Source organism: Orcinus orca, chromosome 8 (genome assembly GCF_937001465.1).
Source record: "Orcinus orca chromosome 8, mOrcOrc1.1, whole genome shotgun sequence".
In the NCBI taxonomy this organism is placed as follows: Eukaryota; Metazoa; Chordata; class Mammalia; order Artiodactyla; family Delphinidae; genus Orcinus; species Orcinus orca.
The window spans coordinates 66,021,616-66,039,197 of record NC_064566.1 but is presented as its reverse complement, the minus strand read 5'-3'; the positions used below and the strand labels follow the sequence as shown (position 1 = coordinate 66,039,197).

Genomic DNA, 17,582 nt, shown 5'->3' with positions numbered 1-17,582 from the left:
TTTGGGATACCCACCCAGGGCTGGGTGGTGATTCACTAGAGCTCAAGAGATCAGAGCCAAGTGTCAACCAAGGACATCACAGACTTGCAGGCTCAGCCAGCATCAGTCCTGAGCAAGGTTTCTGCCCAGCGTGGAGTCCCCTGTAGAATCAGCAAGCCTAAGAAATATTATCAACTCATTGCACTAAAGTCTACTGGGGGTTCCTGCTGATATACTCCAACCCATTTTTGAAAAAGTAGTGTTTACCAGCATTCTCACCTGTCCAGAACATAAGTAAAAACTTGGGAGTTTCTTGCTTATTAATGAAAGCTATGAAGTCTAAGTCCAACTGGGCCCAGAACCCAAGTTGTAGCATAATGGTATTTCGTCCAACCAAAGAAGAGTTTAATGATTTCAATAAATACATTGCTTATATGGAATCCCAAGGTGCACACCGAGCAGGCCTGGCCAAGGTAATTCCACCCAAGGACTGGAAAGCCAGAGAGACCTATGATGACATCGATGACATCTTAATAACCGCTCCCCTCCAGCAGCTGATTTCTGGGCAGGCAGGTGTGTTTACTCAGCACCACAAAAAGAAGAAAGCCATGACTGTGAGCGAGTATCGCTGCTTAACAAACAGTGAAAAACACCAGACTCCATTCTACTCTGATTTTGAGGATCTGGAGCGAAAATATTGGAAAACACGCCCCTATGGTTCACCAGTATATGGTGCGGACGTCAGTGGCTCCTTATTCGATGAAAACACGAAGCAGTGGAACCTTGGACATCTGGGAACCATTCAGGACCTGCTGGAACAGGAGTGCGGAGTGGTCATCGAGGGCGTCAACACCCCCTACCTTTACTTTGGCATGTGGAAGACCGCCTTCGCCTGGCACACGGAGGACATGGACCTTTACAGCATCAACTACCTGCACTTCGGGGAGCCCAAGACTTGGTACGCGGTGCCCCCGGAGCACGGCCGGCGCCTGGAACTTCTGGCCAGGGAGCTTTTCCCGGGCAGCTCGCGGGGCTGTGAGGCCTTCCTGCGGCACAAGGTGGCTCTCATCTCGCCCACGGTCCTCAAGGACAACGGCATCCCCTTCGGTCGGGTCACTCAGGAGGCTGGAGAGTTCATAGTGACGTTTCCCTATGGCTACCACTCCGGCTTCAACCATGGTTTCAACTGCGCGGAAGCCATCAATTTCGCCTCGCCACGCTGGATCGATTATGGCAAAGTGGCATCGCAGTGCAGCTGCGGGGAGGCGCAGGTCACCTTCTCCATGGATGCCTTCGTGCGCATCCTGCAAGCGGAGCGCTACGAGCTGTGGAAACGCGGGCAGGACCGGACCGTGGTGGACCACACGCAGCCCACGGAGCCCAGCAGCCAGTTCCTGAACGCCTGGAGGGAGGTCCGCACGCCTGGGGGACCCGCGCTCCGCCGGAGGCACTGTCCGTCCCGCAGCGGCTCGCACCGCCGTCCGCCCGTGGCCACCTGCCATGGGACCCGCTGTCGAGCCCCTGTGGATCCTGCGTCCCCGCCCCCCTCGCCGGCCCGGGGTTCTTGCTCTGCTGCCCAGTTCGGGGCTGCGGCTGCCTACAGCTCCGCGGAACCCGGCCTGACTCCGCCGCTGACCGCAGGTCCATCTGCTGCGGATCTCCACCTACCTGGACGATACGGTCCTCGTCGTCGTCCTCGGGAAGAGGGGACTCAGGATCCGACTGTCCGGGCCCGGACTAAGAGGCGCTTGTCCTTAGACACAACGCACCCATCTCTGGACGTCGAAGCTCAGCTCCCGTTTGCTGGCGATCCCTTGATGGACAACCCTGCATTGCTGAGCCCATGGCTGCAGCATCCTTCTAAGCCTTCCGGGTGCTGTTGCGCCCCTGATCTTCAACCCTTGGGTCCTCCATTGGATCCCGAAAATCCGATGCACCCTGGCCCATGCCTGCCATCTCTGGAGGGTATTACATCCAGTGTCCTTGACAGCCTCCCTTTGATTCCTCCCTACGTCCCTGGGACTGTGAGAGTGTTTCCCAGGGACGATGCTGGGAACTGCAGGGCCCCCGTGAACTTCTGTGAGGATTTAAGTTTGGACCAATCATATTCCTCTGAGAGTCTTGTCCCAGCTGCAGAGACCAGTCTCCCGCACACCCTTGACTGTGATCCCCTGGGGCTAAAGCTAGAGGCACCTGCATCTCTTGAGTCCTGCGAGGAATTCCTCACCAATGCATGGTATTCAGTCTGTGAGCCCATGACGACTGAAGACTTTGCTAAATGTGACTTTATCTGACCCTCCACCCCAGAAACCACAGAAGCTCTTTTTTTAAAAAAATAAATGTATTAATTTTTGGTTGCATTGGGTCTTTGTTGCTGCGTGTGGGCATTCTACAGTTGTAGCGAGCAGGGGGCTACTCTTCATTGTGGTGCGTGGGCTTATTGCAGTGGCTTCTCTTGTTGCAGAGCATGAGCTCTAGGCACACAGGCTTCGGTAGTTGTGGCACGTGGGCTTAGTAGTTGTGGTTCGTGGGCTAGAGCACAGGTTCAGTAGGTGTGGTGCATGGGCTTAGTTGCTCCGCGGCACGTGGGATCTTCCCGGGCCAGGGCTCGAACCCGTGTCCCCTGCATTGGCAGGTGGATTCTTAACCACTGCACCACCAGGGAAGTCTCTAAAAGAATCATCTTTAATGGATATGGGCTCAGTCAGAGATTCTAAAACTATGGTCCAGCACCAACAGCAGCATCTCATAATTTGTTAGATGTGCAAACTCTGTGGCTCCACCTCAGATCTACTGAATCAAGAGTCTTTGTGGTTGGGCTTCCCTGGTGGCACAGTGGTTGGGAGTCCGCCTGCCGATGCAGGGGACACGGGTTCGTGCCCCGGTCCGGGAAGATCCCACATGCCGCGAAGCAGCTGGGCCCGTGAGCCATGGCCGCTGAGCCTGCGCGTCCGGAGCCTGTGCTCCGCAACCGGAGAGGCCACAACAGTGAGAGGCCCGCGTACCACAAAAAAAAAAAAGAATCTTTGTGGTTGAAGCCTAGCAAGCTGTGGTTTGACAAGCCCTGCAGGTGATTCTGATGCACCTACTAGGCTAAGTCAGTCTTGATAATTAACATCAAATCTGACTAGGATCCCTTCTTATAAAGGAAACAAAGCACAGCTGGGAAGGGCAGCTTCTTTTGCCCTCTCTCATCTCCTCCCCTTCCTGAATGTGGACAGTGGGCAGGGATACAGAGAATCAGTTCCTGGTGTTGGGGACAGACAAAATCAGACAACAGGGGTTCCTTGAGACGAAGCATCAACTAGAAGGTGAGAAAAGTGAGTTGTATAAAACAAAATTACCTTGCTTTTGGTTACTGTTAGTTTGTCTTTCCCTGTAGTTTGAATTAAGCCTTTAATCAAAGTTCCAACCTCATCTCTGCCCCTTGCTTGAATAAAAATTAGACCAGGACCATATTATATGGAAAAAACCCACCTGTGGTCACCTTGATGGTAATGGGGGTTATCCAGAAAACCTTCAAAGAAGTGGAATTGGAGTGAGAACTGGCCTCTGCACCTGGAGACTCCCCTCCCCTCTTTGGCAGGTTCTGAGTTTGCTCCTATTAATGAAAGAGGCTTCATTATAGTTCCTACAAATGTCTGTGGGTACCATAGGGATAACCAACTACATCTCCTCTTCTAATACAATCTTGCACTCATATTTTTGCTACTTGCAAAAAATTTGTAAAGTACAAAATAACAAAAATAAACTATTTTAACCCAGAACACATAAGTAGCCTTTATTAATGATTTTGTTAATATTTTTGTATACTTTTTTTAAATTTTGTGTTCCATTGGAGAAAATTTTATTAAGAAAATTAGCCAACAAAATTTACTGGGATTGACTGGTAAGATTGCTTTTATCTATATTGAAAGAAGGATTGAGGGGAAGAGAAAGAAAATATCCACATGGTGTGATATCAGTTGCAGTGTTGATACCCTTCTCGGGAAAAATTCAGAAGCAAATCTTCTAGGGATTAGATGATGTTTTCAAATGTATTTCACATATCACAGCAATTTCTGTATATTTTTGAAAACCTCTGAGTGTGTGTGAGCTTACAGGCACACATGCAAATGAGAAGGGGAGAGAAGAAAGTCAGATATTCCCACCCTTCTGAAAGACTTTTTAATCTTTGAGGGGATCTTGTCTCTGGAGAAAAATAGCAAGAAAAAGAGGCCATGTTTTTCAAGGATAAATGAAATTGGGAAATATTTTTTCTCTTTTATCTGCTTTTTCTTTTTCTTTTTTAATTGTGAGAAGCTGGTTTCAGGTAAGTGATAGGCTAAGCAGGGGTGATTATTGATGAAAGATTTCATATAATGGCTTTGAAAGGAATAGTACAGATTTTTTTTTTACTGTTATCGTTCACTGAATTGGTTTGTATAAAGGAGGAAATTCATCCAATTTGTTCTTGTGGTTATTCCTTCCCTGTTTCTGTGAGTTTATTACTTATTTCAAGGAACAGAGGGGAGAAGAGCCCCACTTAGAACCTTTGACACCAGGAGGCTTCTTAAATGTCTATTTTCTTGTAAACCCAGGATGGGGCTTGTGGGCATTCCCACCTAGGAATATTGTACTCATGCTGCAGTGGCCAAATCTCCAAAAGAATGAGGAATGGGGAGAAGCTATGAGAAGCTCTGCTCTGTGTAATAGTAGGGTGCTTGTTCTCAGTGCTAGAACGGGGGCTGTGATGCAGAACTCTCTAATCTAAGGGAGCTGTATTCAGAGACAATTGGCAGGCTATGGCATGATCAAGCAAAAGGAAAGTTGAGTCCTGGTTGTGGGCTGAGTTGGGTCTCTGGGGGAAAAGAGGATCCCAGGACTCATGAACTCACTTCTTCATGCTTTACTATGCCTAGAGTCCTCACACAGCTTCAGTATGTCTCCCATCTCTTTGTGGCTCCACTAGGAGCCTAAAGGGATCCTGATGTCATCTACCTCTAAGGGCAGCTGAGACCCTCTGGCTCTGAGAAACTCTTATTAAAAGCCACACCAAGGTTCAAGAGCGTGGTGGAGCCATCTAGGGATTCATTTTAGGAGGTGTGGGAGCATGAAAAAGCGTTTTACTGCTACCCTACAAATTGAGAACTAAATGAAAGAAGGTCCAACTAACTAAAGCCTGCCTCCTTGATTGTGAGTTCCTTAGCTGAGACCTTTGGTCATTTCCTACTGTGTCTTTTAATCCAGGTTGAAGAGCTCCAAGTAGAGATACTTGAGATCTGTTACTATCGTGGGTCATGATATGGAGAGTGGGGGTGGGACTTAGAATGCTGAGTGTGAAAAACAGATGAAATCTCCACTCTGGGTTATATACAGATATGTCTGTTTTCCTACATCATTCTTCTACAACAAATTTTAAAGTTTTGAAAATCTTTTAAATGCTTTCCCTATTTCATCAACTACTGTCTCACATTTGGGTTTTCTCTCTCTCTCTCGCTCGATTTTTATTACCTTTGCTTCAATTCCTGTATTTTTGCTTTTCTCGTGAGTGAGCTCCCTCTCTCTTTTGTTGTCATTTTGTTCATGTACTCAATAATAGTAGTAATTAAAACTTCTGCAAGGCACTGATCCAATTATCCCCCTTTGAGATAGGTACCTAGTTTGTTTTGCAAATGGGAACATGGCCGCATGTCATCTCAAGTTGACCAGGGCTAGTGAACAATGGGTATGAGAATCAAACTCAGCAGTTTAGCTTCAGGGCCTGTGCTCTTAACCACAGGCCACAGTGCTCTCCACTGTCTTTTTCACTTTGGGTGTTAAGAAACGGCAGAAGCTTCATGCCAACTCCTTGAAATGGGATTTTCTACCACCGAGAATAATTTTGAAATGTGCAGGAAGCTTTGCCTGTTGTCTCCCATATCCGTATCTCATATTGTCTACAACCCTGCTGAAATTCCCCAAGGATTATCTTTCTTTTGGATTTGTTGGCACATCAAATAAAGTAAGGACAGTTTACTTTGGTCCAGGCACTGTTTGAACCTCTTTTTCTCTATATCTGCCCGCAGGGTCACAGTAACCCTTTTATGCTAATTTCTCTACAAATGCATCTCTTTTGCACTGCTTTCTCTAAGTTCCTCTCTACTCCTCATGTCTCTATTGTTCTAGTCTCATCTCTGATCCTTTACCTGGACTTTACTTTCCTCTTCCTTTCTTCCTATTACATAATCCCAAATACCCCTTGTCCTGTTAGGCATGACCTCCTCACATGTTTGTGGAATCAGTCAGGACAGGAGAACCTTCACTCCAGCTTCTGGAAATGAGGCCACATCACAGGAACCTGACTGAACATTCTGGAAAACTTCTTTTGCCACTTCCTCCCTTTGATCCTACATCTTTATTGCTGGGTCTCAGGTAAGAACAAGCAGCAGCCATTTCTCACTCTGGGATATTTAGATGATCAACACATCTTTCGTTATGAAAGTGAAGAGCCAGGGCAGAGCCCTGGAATGTAGGTAGAGACATTCCAGATTTTTGTACTGAGATCCGGGCCAGACAGAGGACTGAAGGAGAAGGAGAAAGATGTCAGAGTGATTTTGTCAGACATCATGGTTCAGTAGGGCCAGAGGAGAGGTGCATATAAGAAGACAGTCAAAAGCCTGTGGCAAGGACAGGGCCTGTTCCTTCACAGCAGAATGGTAATATAGACACTAGATTTTTGCAAAGAGATGCCATGTCTCAGAGCCAGCATCAGAAACTTCCACAATCCAGAAGAGTGGGAGGCCACAAGAACTAGGCTGACTGTCCCTTCAGAGTATGGGAGGCATGGGGACTGTGAGAATAGAGCAATTTCTGTCTGAGAGTGGGGGCAAGTTTCAGTCTCTTCGGGCCACACTTACTGGTAAAGTCCAGTGGATGACTCAGCTATGGGTTTTTAACATCTGTCTATTAAAGGCAGGATATGCCACCCTCTACTCAGAAATACTCCCATGGACAGAAGTCCACAAGGCCCATATTAATAAGACTTTCAGTGAAATATGGAGACATCAGAAGGGGTTTCCTGCAGAGGAGAGGTACTGACCTTCTTCACCACTCAGTCCTAGAATCACCAAGTCTTTTCCTGGTGCTGTATGAGGAGATGAACATCTCTCCCACTCAGTATTGTGCATATCTGTGTCAACACTCTTTTACTATGTTGTATTCAGAGTAATTGTCCAGTTGTCCTCGAAGGACCCCACAACAGAAGAAATATTTACTGTGCCAATTTTCCAGAGAACTAGAGATGCATTTAATAGAAATCTGGAGCTTGAAGTGTGGAGCTATCTCATTGAATCCACTATATCCAGGGCCCTCACTCTCTGGATGCAGATCCCTGAGATCAGCTTCTTAGGAAGAGCAGATATAGCGGGTTTTATTCCTCCCCTCCTTACCCCCAAATAGACTCAACAATATATCCCATCCCTCATTCTCTTCCTACAACGTAACTTCAATACTGCTCCCTGTTGAAAGTGTTCCGTCCCTTTGAACATGGGTAGGGTTGTGGCAATAACAGATAAGACACTCTGTGTTGCACAAAAGGTAGAATAACTTCCATCTGACAGTAATGGGATCCTCGCTCTAGGAAGTAAACTACTATGCTGTGAGGAAGCCCCCAAGCAACTACATGAAGAGGTTATATGAAGATATTCTGGGCAACAGCCCCAGCTGAGGTAACTCAGAGAGCGTCAACTGCCAGACTTGTGAGTGAGGTCTTCTGTGTTTCCAGTGCATGTTCAGTTACCAAGAGAATGACCACTAGGTGGGTCTACAGACCCAACAGACTCACTATGCTCTGGGATTTTCCAGAGCTGCATTTCTTACCTGATTCTCATTAGTTCCCAGTCTAACATGAGGTGAGGGTTACGCTTCAGGTCTCCAGGTATCAATTAAATCTCATACCCTGTGTGAAATCTAAATGTATGCATCTTCCCATTTTCCTAATGAACAGTCACTTGAGTTATTAGCCATAGGTCCCCTTGGATTAGGACTGGGTAATCATTACAGTATATAATACTGTGTCACGGTGTCACAGGGAACTTACGCCTAGGGATGTGGTCACCTCATCAATCAAGGAGTTCGAAGTCTGAAAATTGTCTCAGTCCTGGGAACTGGAAAAAAGGATCATTACATTAATTGGAGAAAACAACCCTCTGCCTCCTGATCACACTTTCTTGATTTCTTTTGATTATATCTTAAAGCAGTATTCTTGGCTTCTCTTGTATCTGTTCTGCCCCCGGGGATCCTATTCATTTTATTAACCATCTCTGCAATTCCATGTGGGCCAAGCCATCTTGGTTCCTGCTCAATCCTTGCTGGCCATTACAAAAATGCAGTCTGCTGGCATCTGGCAGTTAAATGCCCTATCATCTGAGTGATATCAGTAGCCAAGCTCTGTAAGCACTTTTATCATCATCCCAATCCTGGAGAGGATAGCTACCACTGAACTTCTTTCTGATGCTAGATCCCTCTCACCAGCACATTTGTGATAACCTTAGTGAATAGCGCATTCTCTTTATTGACAAACACAATGCTATGGTTGACCTTCTGACCTCATAATATATCCACTCCAAGATACAAATGCCCTTTTGCCTTTTTTTTTTGCTGTACGCGGGCCTCTCACTGTTGTGGCCTCTCCCGTTGCGCAGCACAGGCTCCGGACGCGCAGGCTCAGCGGCCATGGCTCACGGGCCCAGCCGCTTCGCGGCACGTGGGATCTTCCCGGACCGGGGCACGAACCCGTATCCCCTGCATCGGCAGGCGGACTCCCAACCACTGCGCCACCAGGGAAGCCTCTTTTGCCTTTTAATCCCGTCCTGTCCCATCTTACAGAGCAATTCATGCATTTCATTGTTACTAAGCATGGGCCATTGCTTTTTCCAGGCTTGTAGGAGCCTGCAAGCCACAAATGTTCTAATCTTCTAATATCCTTCCAGAGTGTTATATCCTATATCCTGAGAAGGTGCTCCCAGACCAATAAACTCTCTCTTATCCTGTTTTATGTTCTAGCCCCCTTGATCAGGCATGCTCAAAATCCAGTCCTAAGGGGACTCTCACAATTTCTTCAAGTACATGCTGGATAATTCTCCCAGCTTCTTTAGGATATAGTATCTTAATTCTCAGGCTAAATGTCTTCACGGTTAGGCTTTGCTGAGACTTAAGGAAGCCAGGAGAGGAGGTGGGGCAAATTTTGAGGGGGTTCCCTATTGACTCATAGGGGAGAAACCTCTGCAGTGTCTCCCTTCATAGTAGTTCCAGGTTTAATAGGAAGAGTGAGACATTTCTGTGATCTTTGTGGATCCAGAGAAGTTTTGTCTTCTGTCTTGTCAGGCTTTTCAGTTCATTTGGATAAATATCTCGGAGTGAAATTGCTGAGCTGTGTGATGATTCTTCGTTTAGTTTTATAAAAACAAAACAAACAAACAAAAATCAACTGCCAAATTGTCTCCCAGAGTGACTGTACCATTGTTCACTCCCACCAGCAGTAAAGGAGAGTTCTTGTTGCTCTGCATCCTTACCAGCATTTGATGTTGTCAGTTTTTAAAAATTTTATTTTAGCCGTTCTAACAGACATATAGCAATATGTCATTGTGGTTTTAATTCCAATGCCTCTAATGACTAATGCTTGAGCACATTTTCATATGCTCATTTGCCATCTAAATATGTTCTTTAGTGAAGTTTATATCTCTTGCCCATGTAAAAAATTGGGTTGTTTGCTTTCTAATTTTTGAGTTTTAAGTGTTCATTTTATATTCTGAATATGAGTTCCTTATCAGTTGTTTGACTGCAAATATATTCTCAGAGTGTGGATTGGTTTACATTCTTATAATTATATCTTTCAGAGAGTGAAAGTTTTAAATTTTGATAAAGTCAAATTTATCTATATTTCTTTCATGGGTTGTACTTTTGGTGTTTTATCTAAGGCTGTTCTTTCTCCATTAAAGTGCCATTACACTTGTAAAAAATCAGCTGACTGTATTTCTGCAGGTCTCCTCTTCACTTTCTGTTTAGTTCTAATGATCAGTATGTCTATCCTTTTCTCAATACTGTGTTGTTGTAATACTGTGGAATTCCACTAAGTTTTAAAATCAAGTAACGTGAGTATTCTGATTTTATTTTTTAGGATTGTTTTGGCTATTCTATTTGTTTGGTATACCATAACAAATTTTAAAAACATCTTGTGGGTACCTACAAAATTTTTCTAGAGTTTTGTTAGAGATTACACTGAATTGATAGATCATATTTAGGAAGATTACCACCTTATCAGTATTAAATTGTTCAGTGTATGAACATGATATGTTTCTCCGTTTATCTAGATCTTTCTTTTCTTTCATCAATGTTCTGTAGCTGTTGCCATGCTGATCCTGCACATATTTTGTTAAAAATGATAACTAGTTAATTCACTTTCTTAAAACTTAAAATTATGTGTTCAGACATAATTGACAAAGAATAAACTCCACATACTTAAAATGTACAATTTGACAAACTTTTGATATATGTAAACACTTACAAAGCCGCCATCACAGTCAAGACAATGAACATATCAATACATTACCTGCAAAAGTTTCCTTTGCCTCTTTAATTTATCTTCTTTTTGTAGTATAAAAACACTTAACATGAGATCTACCCATTTAACACATTTTTAATTATATAATACATTATTGTTAAGTATAGCTATAATGTTGTATATCAGACCTCTAGAACTTATTGCATTTTGTTAATTCACTTTTTCAAGTTATTATAAATATGAGGTTCAAAAAAATTAAAATACAAGTTTTTCATTACTTGTATATGGGAATGAAATCAACTTTTATATATTGACCTTTTATTCTCTGACCTTGTTAAACTTACTTATTACTTCCAGGATTTTTTTAGTAGATACTTTGGAATTTTCTACACTCACAGTCATGTCATCTATGAATACATATAGTTAAAAATATACCTCTTTAAATAAACTTCATCCACCTTCAGTAATACTATATTACTTTTCATGTAATGTAAAATCCTTATAGTATTTCCAATTCCTCTTTTCCATTTCTTGTGTCATCGTTGTCATAAGTTTCATAAACACATACATTGTTAAACTATTGCTTTAAACAGTAAGTTATCTTTAAAAAATTAAAATATAAGAGCATATGTTTTGTCTTTATTGAATTTCCAGTGTTCTTCATTTTGTAGATCAGTTTTCTTCCCAGCATCATATGCTTTTGTCTGAAGAACTTCGCTGTGTATTTCTTACAGATTAGGCCTGACGGCACTGAAATCTCTCGTTGTCTTTTTTTGGAAAATTCTAATATTTATTTTACTGTTGAAGTATATTTTCACTGGATATAGAATTGTGGGTTGACAGTTGTTTTCTTTCAGCAATCTAAAGATGTCACTTACCTGTCTTCTTGCTTGCATGGTTTCTGATAAGGTTTCTGCCATAATTTTTGTCTTTATTCTTCTGTATATAATCTTCATTTCTCTTTTTTCTATTTCGGTGGCTCCCTTCAAGAATTTCTCTTTGTTATTGGTTTTTATTCAGTTTGAATATGACTTGCCTGAGTGTGTTTTGTTTTTTTTTTTTTCCGAGTGTGTTTTTTGTTTGCTTATTCATTTTGTATTTTTCTGTTTCATATTCTCTGAAAATCGTGGATCTTTTTTTTTTAATTTATCTTATTTTATTTATTTTTTTCACTCCTTACTTATGTTTTTTTTTTTTTAACATCTTTATTGGGGTATCATTGCTTTACAATGGTGTGTTAGTTTCTGCTTTATAACAAAGTGAATCAGTTTTATACATATACATATGTTCCCATATCTCTTCCCTCTTGCATCTCCCTCCCTTCCACCCTCATTATCCCACCCCTCTAGATGGTCACAAACAACCGAGCTGATCTCCTTGTGCTATGTGGCTGCTTCCCACTAGCTATCTATTTTATGTTTGGTACTGTATATATGTCCATGCAACTCTCTCACTTTGTCACAGCTTACCCTTCCCCCTCCCCATATCCTCAAGTCCATTCTCTAGTAGGTCTGTGTCTTTATTCCCATCTTACCCCTGGGTTCTTCATGACCTTTTTTTTCCCCCCTTAGATTCCATATACATGTGTTAGCATATGGTATTTGATCTTCTCTTTCTGATTAACTTCACTCTGTATGACAGACTCTAGGTCTATCCACCTCACTACAAATATCTCAATTTCCTTTCTTTTTATGGCTGAGTAATATTCCATTGTATATATATGCCACATCTTCTTTATCCATTCGTCCGATGATGGACACTTAGGTTGCTTCCACGTCCTGGCTATTGTAAATAGAACTGCAATGAATATTTTGGTACATGACGCTTTTTGAATTATGGTTTTCTCAGGGTATATGCCCAGTAGTGGGATTGCTGGGTCATATGGTAGTTCTATTTGTAGTTTTTTAAGGAACCTCCATACTGTTCTCCATAGTGGCTCTATCAATTTACATTCCCACCAACAGTGCAAGAATGTTCCCTTTTCTCCACACCCTCTCCAGCGTTTATTGTTTGTAGATATTTTGATGATGGCCATTGTGACCCGTGTGAGATGATTCTCATTGTAGTTTTGATTTGTATTTCTCTAATGATTAATGATGTTGAACATTCTTTCATGTGTTCGTTGGCAATTTGTATATCTTCTTTGGAGAAATGTCTATTTAGGTCTTCTGCCCATTTTTGGATTGGGTTCTTTGGTATTTTTTTGTTATTGAGCTGCATGAGCTGCTTGTAAATCTTGGAGATTAATCCTTTATCAGTTTTTCATTTGCAAATATTTTCTCCCATTCTGAGGGTTGTCTTTTTATCTTGTTTTTGGTTTCCTTTGCTGTGCAAAAGCTTTTAAGTTTCATTAGGTCCCACTGGTTTATTTTTGTTTTTATTTCCATTTCTCTAGGAGGTGGGTCAAAAAGGATCTTGCTGTGATTTATGTCATAGTGTGTTCTGCCTATGTTTTCCTCTAAGAGTTTAATAGTGTCTGACCTTACATTTAGGTCTTTAATACATTTTGAGTTTATTTTTGTGTATGGTGTTAGGGAGTGTTCTAATTTCATTCTTTTACCTGTAGCTGTCCAGTTTTCCCAGAACCACTTATTGAAGAGGCTGTCTTTTCTCCACTGTATATTCTTGCCTCCTTTATCAAAGATAAGGTGACCATATGTGCGTGGCTTTATCTCTGGGCTTTCTATCCTGTTCCATTGATCTATGTTTCTGTTTTTGTGCCAGTACCATACTGTATTGATTACTGTAGCTTTGTAGTATAGTCCGAAGTCAGGGAGCCTGATTCCTCCAGCTCCATTTTTTGTTCTCAAGATTGCTTTGGCTATTCGGGGTCTTTTGTGTTTCCATACAAATTGTGAATTTTTTTTTTCTATTTCTGTGAAAAATGCCAGTGGTAGTTTGATCAGGATTGCATTGAATCTGTAGATTGCTTTGGGTTGTAGAGTCATTTTTATAATGCTGATTCTTCCAATCCAAGAACATGGTATATCTCTCCATCTATTTGTATCATCTTTAATTTGTTTTATCAGAGTCTTATAATTTTCTGCATACAAGTCTTTTGTCTCCTTAGGTAGGTTTATTCCTAGATATTTTATTCTTTTTGTTGCAATGGTAAATGGGATTGTTTTCTTAATTTCACTTTCAGATTTTTCATCATTAATGTATAGGAATGCAAGAGATTTCTGTGCATAAATTTTGTATCCTACTACTTTACCAAATTCATTGATTAGCTCTAGTAGTTTTCTGGTAGCATCCTTAGGATTCTCTATGTAGAGTATCATGTCATCTGAAAACAGTGACAGTTTCACTTCTTCTTTTCCAATTTGGATTCCTTTTATTTCTTTTTCTTCTTTGATTGCTGTGGCTCAAACTTCCAAAACTACGTTGAATAATAGTGGTGAGAGTGGGCAACCTTGTCTTGTTCCTGATCTTAGTGGAAATGGTTTCAGTTTTTCACCATTGAGGATGATGTTGGCTGTAGGTTTGTCATATATGGCCTTTATTATGTTGAGGAAAGTTCCCTCTATGCCTGCTTTCTGCAGGGTTTTTATTATAAATGGGTGTTGAATTTTGTCAAAAGCTTTCTCTGCATCTATTGAGATAATCATGTGGTTTCTCTCCTTCAATTTGTTAATATGGTGTATCACATTGATTGATTTGTGTATATTGAAGAATCCTTGCATTCCTGGGTTAAACCCCACTTGACCATGGTGTATGATCCTTTTAATGTGCTGTTGGATTCTGTTTGCTAGTATATTGTTGAGGATTTTTGCATCTATGTTCATCAGTGATATTGGCCTATAGTTTTCTTTCTTTGTGACATCTCTGGTTTTGGTATCAGGGTGATGGTGGCCTCGTAGAATGAGTTTGTGAGTTTTCCTTCCTCTGCTATATTTTGGAAGAGTCTGAGAAGGATAGGTGTTAACTCTTCTCTAAATGTTTGATAGAATTTGCCTGTGAAGCCATCTGGTCCTGGGCTTTTGTTTGTTGTAAGATTTTTAATCACAGTTTCAATTTCAGTGCTTGTGATTGGTCTGTTCATATTTTCTATTTCTTTCTGGTTCAGTCTCAGCATGTTGTGCATTTCTAAGAATTTGTCCATTTCTTCCAGGTTGTTCATTTTATTGGCATAGAGTTGCTTGTAGTAATCTCTCATGATCCTTTGTTTTTCTGCAGTGTCAGTTGTTACTTCTCCTTTTTCATTTCTAATTTTATTGATTTGAGTCTTCTCCCTTTTTTTCTTGATGAGTCTGGCTAATTGTTTATCAATTTTGTTTATTTTCTCAAAGAACCAGCTTTTAGTTTTATTTATCTTTGCTATCGTTTCCTTCATTTCTTTTTCATTTATTTCTGATCTGATCTTTATGATTTCTTTCCTTCTGCTAACTTTGGGTTTTTTTTGTTCTTCTTTCTCTAATTGCTTTAGGTGCAAGGTTAGGTTGTTTATTCGAGATGTTTCCTGTTTCTTAAGGTAGGATTGTATTGCTATAAACTTCCCTCTTAGACCTGCTTTTGCTGCATCCCATAGGTTTTGGGTCATCGTGTCTCCATTGTCATTTGTTTCTAGGTATTTTTTGATTCCCTCTTTGATTTCTTCAGTGATCACTTGGTTATTAAATAGTGCATTGTTTAACCTCCATGTGTTTGTACTTTTTACAGATCTTTTCCTGTAATTGATATCTAGTCTCATAGTGATGTGGTCAGAAAAGATACTTGATATGATTTCAATTTTCTTAAATTTACCAACGCTTGATTTGTGACCCAAGATATAATCTATCCTGGAGAATGTTCCATGAGCACTTGAGAAAAATGTATATTCTGTTGTTTTGGATGGCATGTCCTATAAATATCAATTAAGTCCATCTTGTTTAATGTATCATTTAAAGCTTGTGTGTCCTTATTTATTTTCATTTTGGATGCTCTGTCCATTGGTGAGAGTTGGGTGGTAAAGTCCCCTACTATGATTGTGTTACTGTCGATTTCCCATTTTATGGCTGTTAGTATTTGCCTTATGTATTGTGGTGCTCCTATATTGGCTGCATAAATATTTACAATTGTTATGTCTCCTTCTAGGACAGATCCCTTGATCATTATGTAGTGTCCTTCTTTGTCTCCTGTAATAGTCTTTATTTTAAAGTCAATTTTGTCTGATATGAGAATTGCTACTCTAGCTTTCTTTTGATTTCCCTTTGTATGTAATATCTTTTTCCATCCCCTCAGTTTCAGTCTGTATGTGTCCCTAGGTCTGAAGTGGGTCTCTTTTAGACAGCATATTTATGGGTCTTGTTTTTATATCCGTTCAGCCAGTCTGTGTCTTTTGGTGGGAGCATTTAATCCCTTTACATTTAAGGTAATTATTGATATGTATGTTCCTATTCCCATTTTCTTAATTGTTTTGTGTTTGTTATTGTAGGTCTTTTCCTTTTCTTATGTTTCTTGCCTAGAGAAGTTCCTTTAGCATTTGTTGTAAAGCTGGTTTGGTGGTGCTGAACTCTCTCAGCTTTTGCTTGTCTGTAAAGCTTTTAATTTCTCCATCAAATCTGAATGAGATCCTTGCTGGGTAGAGTAATCTTTGGTGTAGGTTTTTCTCCTTCATCACTTTAAATATATCCTGCCAGTCCCTTCTGGCTTGCAGAGTTTCTGCTGAAAGATCAGCTGTTAGCCTTATGGGGATTCCTTTGTGTGTTATTTGTTGTTTTCCCCTTGCTGCTTTTAATATGTTTTCTTTGTATGTAATTTTTGATAGTTTGATTAATATGAGTCTTGTCATGTTTCTCCTTGGATTTATCCTGTATGGGACTCTCTGTGCTTCCTGGACTTGATTAACTATTTCCTTTCCCATATTAGGGAAGTTTTTAACTATAATCTCTTCAAATATTTTCTCAGTAACTTTCTTTTTCCCTTCTTCTCCTGGGACCCCTATAATTCGAATGTTGGTGTGTTTAATGTTGTCCCAAGGTCTCTGAGACTGTCCTCAGTTCTTTTCATTATATTTTTTTTTTTTTTTTTTTTTTGTGGCACGCGGGCCCCTCACTGCCATGGCCTCTCCCGCCGCGGAGCACAGGCTCTGGACATGCAGGTCCAGCGACCCAGCCACTCCGCGGCACGTGGGATCCTCCCAGACTGGGGCACGAACCTGCACCCCCTGCATCGGCAGGCAGACTCCCAACCACCATGCCACCAGGGAAGCCCCTCTTTTTTCTTTATTGTGCTCTGCAGTAGTTATTTCCACTATTTTATCTTCCAGGTCACTTATCCTTTCTTCTGCCTCAGTTATTCTGCTATTAATCCCTCCTAGAGTATTTTTAAATTCATTTATTGTGTTGGTCATCGTTGCTTGTTTCCTCTTTAGTTCTTCTAGGTCCTTGTTAAATGTTTCTTGCATTTTGTCTATTCTATTTCCAAGATTTTGGATCATCTTTACTATCATTATTCTGAATTCTTTTTCAGGTAGACTGCCTATTTCCTCTTCATTTGTTAGTTCTGGTTGGTTTTTACCTTGCTCCTTCATCTGCTGTGTGTTTTTCTGTCTTCTCATTTTGCTTATCTTACTGTGTTTGAGGTCTCCTTTTTGCAGGCTGCAGATTCATAGTTCCTGTTGTTTTTGGTGTCTGTCCCCTGTGGCTAAGGTTGGTTCAGTGGGTTGTGTAGGCTTCCTGGTGGAGGGGACTAGTGCCTGTGTTCTGGTGGATGAGGCTGGATCTTGTCTTTCTAGTGGGTAGGTCCACGTCTGGTGGTGTGTTTTGGGGTGTCTGTGGCCTTATTATGATTTTAGGCAGCCTTTCTGATAATGGGTGGCGTTGTGTTCCTGTCTTGCTAGTTGTTTGGCATAGGGTGTTCAGCACTGTAGCTTGCTGGTCGTTGAGTGAAGCTGGGTGCTGGCGTTGAGATGGAGATCTCTGGGAGATTTTCGCCGTTTGATATTATGTGCAGCTGGGAGGCCTCTTGTGGACCAGTGTCCTGAAGTTGGCTCTCCCACCTCAGAGGCACAGCACTGACTCCTGGCTGGAGCACCAAGAGCCTTTCATACACATGGCTCAGAGTAAAAGGGAGAAAAAATAGAAAGAAAGGAAGAAAGGAA

At 41.6% G+C, this 17,582-nt stretch overlaps 1 protein-coding gene across 1 annotated transcript; it reads left to right on the top strand.

Annotated features, from left to right (window-relative positions):
- The first annotated feature begins 252 nt into the window (after positions 1-252).
- On the top strand, positions 253-2,373 carry LOC101287314 (lysine-specific demethylase 4D-like). Its single transcript, XM_004271896.3, has one exon. The coding sequence runs from the start codon at positions 303-305 to the stop codon at positions 2,271-2,273; it is 1,971 nt and encodes a 656-aa protein (XP_004271944.1). The 5' UTR covers positions 253-302; the 3' UTR covers positions 2,274-2,373.
- Positions 2,374-17,582: the final 15,209 nt, after the last annotated feature.

Coding starts and splice junctions, on each gene's coding strand:
- LOC101287314 (XM_004271896.3), top strand. CDS start 303: ATGAAAGCTATGAAGTCTAAGTCCAACTGGGCCCAGAACCCAAGTTGT.